At 44.8% G+C, this 9598-nt stretch overlaps 1 protein-coding gene across 1 annotated transcript; it reads right to left on the bottom strand.

Annotated features, from left to right (window-relative positions):
- Positions 1-982: 982 nt before the first annotated feature.
- LOC119311176 (disease resistance protein RGA5-like) lies at positions 983-8103 on the bottom strand. The gene is made up of 5 exons (XM_037586808.1): positions 7840-8103; positions 5831-5913; positions 4527-5738; positions 1583-3629; positions 983-1274 (listed from the first exon to the last, which is right to left on the bottom strand). Exons 3-4 carry the CDS (start codon positions 5315-5317, stop codon positions 1631-1633), a joined length of 2790 nt encoding a protein of 929 aa, XP_037442705.1. The 5' UTR covers positions 5318-5738; positions 5831-5913; positions 7840-8103; the 3' UTR covers positions 983-1274; positions 1583-1630.
- Between the last annotated feature and the right edge of the window lie 1495 nt (positions 8104-9598).

Genomic DNA, 9598 nt, shown 5'->3' with positions numbered 1-9598 from the left:
AAAAAATAGAAAATGTGTTTTTCCCTTTTTGAAAGAGGCACGCACGTGCCTCTCGTGAAAGCACAACCGTGCCTCTCGCGAAAGAAAAAAAAACAGAAAACGCGTTTTTCCCTTTCCGAAAGAGGCACGCCCGTGCCTCTCGCGAAAGCACAACCGTGCCTCTGGCGGAAGCAAAACCGTGCCTCTCGCGAAAAAAAATGCATTTTTTGCGCAAAAAAATATATTTTTTTCAAAAAAAAATTGTCGAAAAGCTAGGAAAGACCGGTAGAAAACCAAAACGTCAAAAAAACCAAAAAAAACCCTTTAAAAAGCCGAAAACGCGTGCGTAAAAATAAGAAAAACAAAATCCGGAGGAAGCACCCAGAGCGCGACACGTGGCGAATGGCTGTGAGCGCGCCAAGTGGCGCTGATCGTTGCGAGGCTCCCGAAGGAGCGCTCGTTAATTAGTTGCTCCCACAAAAATGAGTATAATGTATATACATATGAACTAGTAAAGGTAAACCTCCAAAAAAATTCTGGGGGCCATGGCCCACACGACCCCACACCTAGATCCGCCACTGCCGATGGAGAAAACCTCGGGACAAAACTGTGCAATGAAACCTACTCACTCCCCTCACAGTATCCCTAGCCACACGTTCCCTCCCACGAGCGGCCTCCCTCCATCGATCAGTGTGGGCAGTGGCCAGTGGATATTGCAAGCCCTGACGAGCCGGAGCCGCTGGAGATACATAATGGAGGACCTCCTGGCATCGCGCCGCGGCCCGTGCCACCCACCACCATTTGAGCGGAGAAGAATTACCAATGTTGTTCCTTTTATTGATGGCAGTTTGGGCATGAGAGAGAGATAACAAATGTTCCGCTTCCTGAACAACCTATCCCATACTAACTAAAGCCTCCAACCGGAGTTCTGGGTGTTAGACAAAGCACTGGTGCCATCAAGTTGATAGCAAAATAGAAAACGAGAACCATATGTTGATAAGAATGAAAAAATCCTCTTGGGCTGCAGTACAAGGCACACAACCCAATGTCTATTAGTGCCATAGTAGTAGCTGTAAAGAATTACAAGCTCAACACATGATAGACCACACCATATCAACTTAACACGAGAAAGATTATTACACATTACATAATCATCATTCAGATTGGGACATAAACTCCCTCGTAACACCACATCAGCTTCCTTTTGCTCCTTGTACTGCAGCCCAACACTCCAAACACTTGGGCCCAGCTTCCATCTGCTCACATCGCAACCAGTTGATACACAAGAACAGCACCTGCATAATAGACCACAGTTATGACAAGATGAATTAGTGGGATTATGTACTTCACAAAACCATGAACATGTACTGAAAACATGTGACATGCTTCCTGGTGGAGTTCTGTCAAAGGCCAAGTATGTAAAATTTCAGGTGCTGCATTTGCTTAAGTAATACTTCCTCCGTCCCATAATATAAGAACGGTTTTGACACTAGTGTAGTGTTAAAAACGTTCTTATATTTTGGAACAGAGGGAGTATGTTTCGCTTTCACACAAGGGAAAGAAAAAACACAGCAACACAAGAGTATGGAAGTTCTATGCCTACCATTTTGACTTGGATGCTTCCTCCCATCTCCTTCGCTTGATTGCACTATCAAAAAGTTACAATGCTGACACTGGGATTTCCCGGGTGCTTGTTGATCGCCTCGCTGATCGCAGCCCGGAGACTCTGCACCTGCATGTGTGGAGCCTCCTCCTGAAATACGTGTTCCCCTCCTTGTGCCACAGCAGCAAACCTATCAAAACTCTCTCTGAAGAGACTGACCCACTTGTAAATATGCACCTTGCACGCCCTGAGACTCCCTAGGTGCTCGATGCCATTGAGTACACCATCGGCTTGACGCACTGCTTGTGCACAACACTCTATAGTGAGGTTCTGAAGCCTTGGCGTGGCGCCTGCCTCGAATGTAAGGCAGGGCACTTCATACGCAAAGACAAGATTCTTGAGGTTTGGGAATGTCGCACCACGGACAATAACCATGTCTTCTTCGGGAGCATGATCCCTTACACTGCCCCTGACACGCAGTATAAGGTGCACCAGCGAGGTCAGACTGGCAAGAACCTCGACACCAACCCTTGGCAGTGACACGAGTTGCATCTCCAAGCTTTTGAGATTTTCGAGTTGCAAAATCCAATCTGGGACCACGGAGAAGGGGCAGTTCAGTACATGCAGTCTATGAAGATGGCGCGGAGGTGGGTTCCAATAAGTCAAACAATCATATCCTAAGGTGTACCCATCGGTGGTTAGGGATCGAAGGCTGTCGAGCCTACAGAGTGAAGGGAGTAGGGCATCTTCAAAATCACTGAATCCAAAGAGATATAGCTTTAACTCCCTTAAGTTCTTCAGATTACCGAGTCCCTTCAAGATCTCCACATGTATAATGAAGGGTTGATACAGAGTACGGAGGGCTTCCATCCTGCCAATCTCACCGAACAAAGTCAAATTTTTAGGAACAATGAGATGCCACAACATTGAGGGTAAGTAGCGAACATCTAGCTCTCCACGATTTCCTCCACCGACTATCTCCAATGACTTCAAATGTTTCAGTGTTTGCAATTGTTTTAGCAGTTCATCACACTTCAAACCTCTGATCCTCAAATATGTCAGTAGGAACAAACTGCGTATCGAAGGCAGATCATACTGCTCTTCCTTGGAATCATACACATCAAGATGTAGAACTCTCACAAGTTGAAACCTCGAGAGAGAAGGCATACATTGACCAGGGCCCCAAAAGTTAAATGACCTAACTTGGGCCAGAGCAATGTTCCCTAGCACATGATTGCATTCTGTATTTCTGAGTTGGAGGGACAGTCGGCGAACTTCCATGGAGCCTTTCATGGTATGTGGATCATGAATTACAGGGAATTCCTTAGTTACAGTGAAAAAGTTTTCTTCTGTGGACTTCAGTATGATAAAGTCAAGCATTAGATCATGCACTCGACAAGACAACACATTCCCACAATCATCAAACTCGGCTATTTGGATCATGTTTTTATTGATGAGCTCACTAAAATAATTTTCTGCAATCTCCTCTAGACCCACAAAACCCTCGGCGATCCACCTCTTAACCAAATCATCCTTTCTTATTTCATAATCTTCAGGAAATATCCCGAGATATAGCATGCAGGTCTTAAGATCCAGAGATAAATAGTTGTATCCAAGATTAAGGACATGTCGCATCCATTCTAAAGCAGGGTTTCCTTCCAATTGTAAACTTAAATAATTTTGTATCCTTTCCCAGAATTCCTTTGAATTTACCTCCTTATGATTAGCCAAAAGGCTGGCTACACTCAGTATGGCTAGTGGAACCCCTTGACATTTCTTTAGAATTTCATCAGAAACATTTGTTAGTTTCTCAGGACAAGCATCTTCAAAGGGGAAAATCCTTCTATGGAATAATCTCCTTGAGTCAAGATCATTAAGAGGTTTGATGTTGTAGACATGGCCATGGAAACAAGAACAGCATGCATGAGCTACATCTTCAATACGTGTAGTAATTATAACTCTACTACCACGATTATTCTCCATGAAAGAACATTTAATAATGTTCCATGCTTCCATTGCCCATATATCATCAATCACGATAAGGTATCTGCCAAACAAATAACAATTTGTCACGCTACTAGTATAGAGCCATGGTAGGATCCCACCCTATTATCGCTCTTACATATGCTAGTTAAATCATGTAGTTACAGATCGTTAAAATCAAATTAAGTGAAAGTATCATCATTAAGTTCACATATTTTTAAGAACCCTGGAAATATTTTAGACCACTGGAAAATTTCCAGCATGCATAATAATTATGCATGATTTGAGAAATATACAGATAAAAGGTTCACAGAATTTCTAATGAAAACATGTAATTGCAGCTTAGTTTGAATTTTGATTACTCGGTAATATCTACTTGAGTAATTCTGATCTGTAGTTACTTTTGCATACAAGTTTGAGACCTAAATGTATATTTCTCAAGTTTAGGAACATAAATGACAGCGAAGTTTAGACCTCCACTCCTAAAGTACTGCCTTGTGTGCTCAAAGTCTCGGACCAGACTAAAAGTTGCTTTGTGTACTAACAAATCCTATCTCATTGCATACTATATGGTGGTGCTCTATGGTTAACATCCCACATTTAGCCTAGTTGGATATGTTATACGGCTACACATATCCTTGATCTACAACATCCATAAACTATTGGTCTCAGGATCTAAGCATGTCATGGATTTAAGTGGACTTTGTTTTACAGGCCAGGCAGAAATGATCAAGCCTAAGTAGTTCTATAAGTCAAAGAAGTAACGACATGTCTGAAGTGTCAACAGAAAATGCTCAAATAATTTAGCAATTATAGGGCCATGCAAATGTAATTGTGAACCACCACAAATAAAGAAGTGATAGTACTTCACCAGTCAATTCTGTGGAGGTTATCCAATTACGATGTGCCTATTCATACATCATAATCATTTGTTATAGCTGATCTAGTAATATGAGCATACCTTTTGTTTTGGAGAACTTCCCTGAGTTTGTCGATCAGTTGGCGCTCATCATTCAGGAAAGAAGGCACCTGCCCCCAAACTCCAGAGAGTATATCTGACAATACCTTGACAAGATTGGGATTTTGAGACACCGATACAAAGGCTGTACAATCAAATTGGCTTTTGATTTTATCATGAACTTGTTTGGCAAGAGTTGTCTTGCCCATGCCTCCAAATCCAACAACTGATACCACATGAAGTTGTGGTGCATTCTCCTCCATCATCAGCAACTCGATAAGCTTGTCCTTTGGGCGATCTATGCCTACAAGGCTACTGGCCTCGGTGTAGAGTGCCTGTACACGAGGGTCAATAGCTTCAGGGCCCCGAGAAGAACCAACATGCTCATCAAGCTTATATCTATTGTGACGATCGCTTGCTTCCAAGACCTTTGCCTTCAGTTCTTCGATCCTGTTAGCAATCTTGTAGTGAGCCTTGAGCTTCTTTAGTCCACCCAAAAGCCCAGCCTTGGCATCAGCACTATCAAGATCATTCATGAATATGTCGATGCAGTCTTCCATACCATAAGACAGCTCACGGACCTTGTCACGCCAGTCCTTCTGTTGCTCATCGAGCTCCTCGGTCCTAGACAGCGTCACGAGCAGAGCACTCATAGAGCTCATCTCATCTTTCAAAGAGGTGATCTCCTTCTTCACATCTTTGGACAGCTTGTACTTCTTCTCCAGCAAGGCCGTGAGCTTGCGCAGGAGTGGTGAAATCACTCCTGTCACAGCGCTCACCATCACCCTCTCCATTGGTAGTGGGATCTTCTTCCCACAATCAAGCAATCCGAATAGTCCTATGCACTGTGTGTGAGGCTTCAGGATACGGGAGAAGATGTCAAGTGGTATGGGCAGAGGCTGTTCATTGCAAAGCAGCAATGTATATAGAAGTGGAATTCATGAACTTGAGTATTGATCTATCATGTGAACGATGCCTAAACTTGACTATCCTTGTGACGATGTCCAACCGTTGTGCCAGAACTGGTTCATGCATGTCGCCCCCGCTTGGACTTATTCTATTGGTGCGCCTGACTACCAGTATCCCAAGAAAATGCAGAGAATGTGGATTGGCGAAAACTGCATTGTGCTCCAAGTGTCAATCAATCCTACCAGGAGGTTACACGCCTGACTACCAGTATTCCAGGAAAATGCAGAGAATGTGGATTGGCGAAAACTGCATTGTGCTCCAAGTGTCAATCAATCCTACCAGGAGGTTACCTTCCTTGCAATAATTCTATTTTTCTATTTAGAAAATGACAATCGAACCTTCTAGGAAGTTGCCTGAAGTGAGTTGCATACTATCACGAACCAGTCAGCTGAACTTCTAGGCAGCTTCACCTTCTCCTTCGCTGCTGGTAAGAAAATCAACTCGAATTTGTCATACAGACTTGTTTAAGGAATCCTGAGAGGACAGGCTGAACAAACTGGGAAAAAACAAGTGCCCGCTTGAAAAATAAGGCTCAGAGGTGACCTCTTCTGTAGTTGCACTTGCATCAGCTTGATATTGTGCCCAACCAAAAAAAACATCATCATCCAAAATAACTATAATTTTCACACGAAAATCTTTGATGATATCAGAAACAAGGTTTTAAAGTGACAAGTCAAGCCGAGACGTCTTCCAGCCGGCTATATTCAACTAATCAACACTATTAGACAATGGGACTCACAAACTTTAACTAATCAACCACTACCAGACAAGGGGATTTACGAACTTTTCATACAAGAATCTCTAACAGAACTTTTCATACAATCTTTAACATTGTCTGGAACTTTTTTTTTTGATATGGAACAAGGTTTTCAAGTCGAGAAGTCGATTTGCGACACCTCACGAATGAGTAGTCTCGCTAGTTGACCGCAAGTTAGGCCTACTAGACTAGGGGATTTATGAATGCAGGAAGAAAGCTTTCAAATCATTTAGTGCATGTTTAGGACTTCTTTTAGTGGCGCAAAGATGCATAGCTGATATACAGTTCTCCTGCTAGGTTTTCCGCCACTTCTATCGTTAATTTTGCGGCCCTTTTTTTGGGGGTGGGGGTCTCCACTTGATCTTGACTGAGAAAGTAATCCATCAAACCTTCTCCTTGGCGGTGGACAATGGGATATGTATCAGCCTTATCAAATGTCCAGGCCAGAATCCCTCTCACGTATCCAGATGATGCAATTAGGCAGCTAATATCTGGAGAAAGGAATGTGAAGATTTCTCGCACTCAGAATGACGCTGGTCATTCTCTCGGTTTACAGGTCGGTCCCAGCAAATGCACTGCATGCTGGCTCTGTACGCTAAGCAATCTCTGGTGCGAAGATGTTGAAGTTGCTGGATGAATGATTCAAGGGTTAAATTAAATTTGAGAAATAGAATCCCCCTAGAATGAGAAATAGGCCGTGAAATCTCCAATCATGAGAGAAATGGGGACAAAAAAATGGAACTACAGAGTTGCAAGGTCTGTTATAGTTTGATCCTTGTTCTTCTCAATATGCAGAGCTCAAGTAGCTAAGTTCAATATGGACACTCGATACTATACCAGTCCAAAACGAAAACTAGACACTGCTGTAGAGATTGCCAAGCTGAAGCTAGTTAGAGATCACACACTGTCATATATTCATGTCAACACTGGCAAACAGATATTAGTCCATGGTGTGGTAACTAGTGCTAACCATGGTGGCGAAAAGCACTGCTACAGCCTACATGCCAGTCTTAGTGCCTGTTAAACCTGGCGGTCTAGGGAATTAATAGTAGTTCACTACATCCTTTTTAGACAATTTTTTGTCCATCTTGCGCTGAGTTAGTCAAAAGAATAAGTGATTGATGTGCTGATGCAGCATGGTTTCATTGGACAATCTCATTTTCAACACCCATTGCTCTGAGCTTAGATTATGTAGTCCAACTGATTTATAAATTTACAGATAGACAAGCCAATTACATGTAGATTCTGTATTAAATCAAAATTAGCTGTCAAATACTCAAAATGTAAGACGTTGAAGCCTCAACAACGACTTGCATTTTGAGACACAGGAAGTAGAACATATCCAGCCGATGTATAAAAAAATCTCCATTTTATTATGTGTTCAATCAACTGCCCTGGTGGTGACAACGGAGCCGAACCAATCGAGGATCGAGAAGCAAACAAAAGGTTGAATTCATGAAGGAGGCCTTCAAGTGGTTAAATCTTAGTACTAATATTATTTTCTCCATTATTTATTTCACTTTTTATTAGTCCTTGTATACTGAGGTATGGGACTGGAAAAAATGTCAGTGGTAACAGTTCCTGTCTTACCCGAGTGGCCGCCGGCGCCCACTCCCGCTTCCTTGCTCGAGCGTCGCCGGCGCGCGGAAGTCAGTACGTGCAACGCTTCCGGGGACGCGCGCCTGGCCTCCACCTGCCTCCTCCCCCGCCATCCACGCACCCAGAGCTAGCCCTCCCCTCCGAGATAGCTCAACGGTGAGAAACCGGGGACGGAGGAGGGGGAGGACTCGCCTGCCTGCACGGGGAAGGCGGCGGAGGGCCGGCCGGCGTTCTCTCTCTCTCTCTCTCTCTCTCTCTCTCTCTCCGGTGGATTTTTGGGTTTGGGGATCCACGGGAGGAGGTGCCTTAGCTCCGGCCCGCTCGACGCTTTCTCCGATCGGCCCGGTCCACCAACACACACGAAGCGGCAACGGGCCTCCATCTCAAGCATCATTCATGACAAAAAAAATGGTGCTAGGGATCCCCGGCCGGAAGAGAAGAATTTTCGCACGCAGTGACGTAGGTGCGCACGTGCAGGAGTCACCTGACTCACCTGCGAATCCGCAACTGATGTCGGTTAAGCAGCTGTGGGATGCACGCTGGCCATCAAGAGATGATCGATCGTGCTGTGCCACTGCATGCGTCCATGTGAAACTCCTGTTACCGTCTCGTGGTCACATGCATATGCATATGCAGCATGGCATAGTCGTTGCAACCATCGACAGAGCCTGCCATCAATCATGCTGATCAGATTAACAAATGCGCAAGTCAAATCCCTACTGCCCTCTTCTGCTATAAGAAACCTGATGAGGATGCCAGTTCGTTCCATCCCTCAGTTCCTCAAATCTCGCCATGAAACCAGCCAAGCAGTCAAGCACCTCTGCAAATTAACAAGAAACTTCGCCGCTCTACTCGGTGGATCTGTTTCTCCGGGCCGGCGATGGAGGGCATCTTCCCCTTCTTCTGCTCGGCCATCAGGAGGCGGAGCCCGAGGCCACCGGACCGCTACGAGCGTCTCGCCGTACCCGCCGGCGCGGCGGGTGGGCTCGGGCGGGAGCACGAGAGCTTGGCCGGCGGCGGGCACTACCAGTACTCTCAGAGCTGCAGGTTCCCCGTCCGACGTTCCGGGGCGGACGAGCTCGCCCTCGGCCACGACGAGGACCGGCCGCCACCGGAGGACCTGTCCGGCGAGCTGTCTCCGGCGTCCGGCGGCCGGAACGACGGGCGCGGGCTGTCCAGGTCCCGGAGGTTCGGCAGCATGCGCATGTTGGCATCTTGTATCGGCGGCCCGTGAGATCAGCGCACCGCTGCTGTCTGTATTCTGTGTAGTCCAGCGTGTGTGTACAAGGAAGAAATCGCAAACCTCTTTTTACCGGTGCCAGGATGTACCGGCAACCAGCTAGCCAATGATACACGACACCACGTCAAGCATTCTTATACAGGAGATGTATTTCACTTGTTTCTTTAGATTTGCATGTAGTATATTTCATGCACTAGGACCTACCATGTGTCAGATAAAGGACACATGCATGTCTGGCCATCTCTTGCTACACACAAGTACCTATGAAGCACGCACGCATTTTATTTTCGCTTTGACAATTTCAATCATGCATATCTTTTAATTTATAGTTTTATTTTTAAAACTCTTTTTATATTTGAACTTCTAGGATCAAGACCTTTACAACAAGATCATTCTTGGATATATTTGAAATGTTTAAATTTCAACGTTTCAATTCACTTATTTCGTTCAATGTATTAATTCGGTGTGGGGAATCTGTTTTTGACTTTAGTGAAATTATTATTTTGGAAT

Source organism: Triticum dicoccoides, chromosome 5B, assembly GCF_002162155.2.
Source record: "Triticum dicoccoides isolate Atlit2015 ecotype Zavitan chromosome 5B, WEW_v2.0, whole genome shotgun sequence".
Lineage (NCBI taxonomy): Eukaryota > Viridiplantae > Streptophyta > Magnoliopsida > Poales > Poaceae > Triticum > Triticum dicoccoides.
This window is presented reverse-complemented; position numbering and strand designations above follow the sequence as displayed.

Bases quoted from the DNA above. Each gene is read 5' to 3' on its own strand.
- LOC119311176 (XM_037586808.1), bottom strand. From the start codon at position 5,317: ATGGAGAGGGTGATGGTGAGCGCTGTGACAGGAGTGATTTCACCACTC. The intron at 3,630-4,526 runs GTATGCTCATAT...TTTGTTTGGCAG, and splicing joins GAAGTTCTCCAAAACAAAAG to ATACCTTATCGTGATTGATG.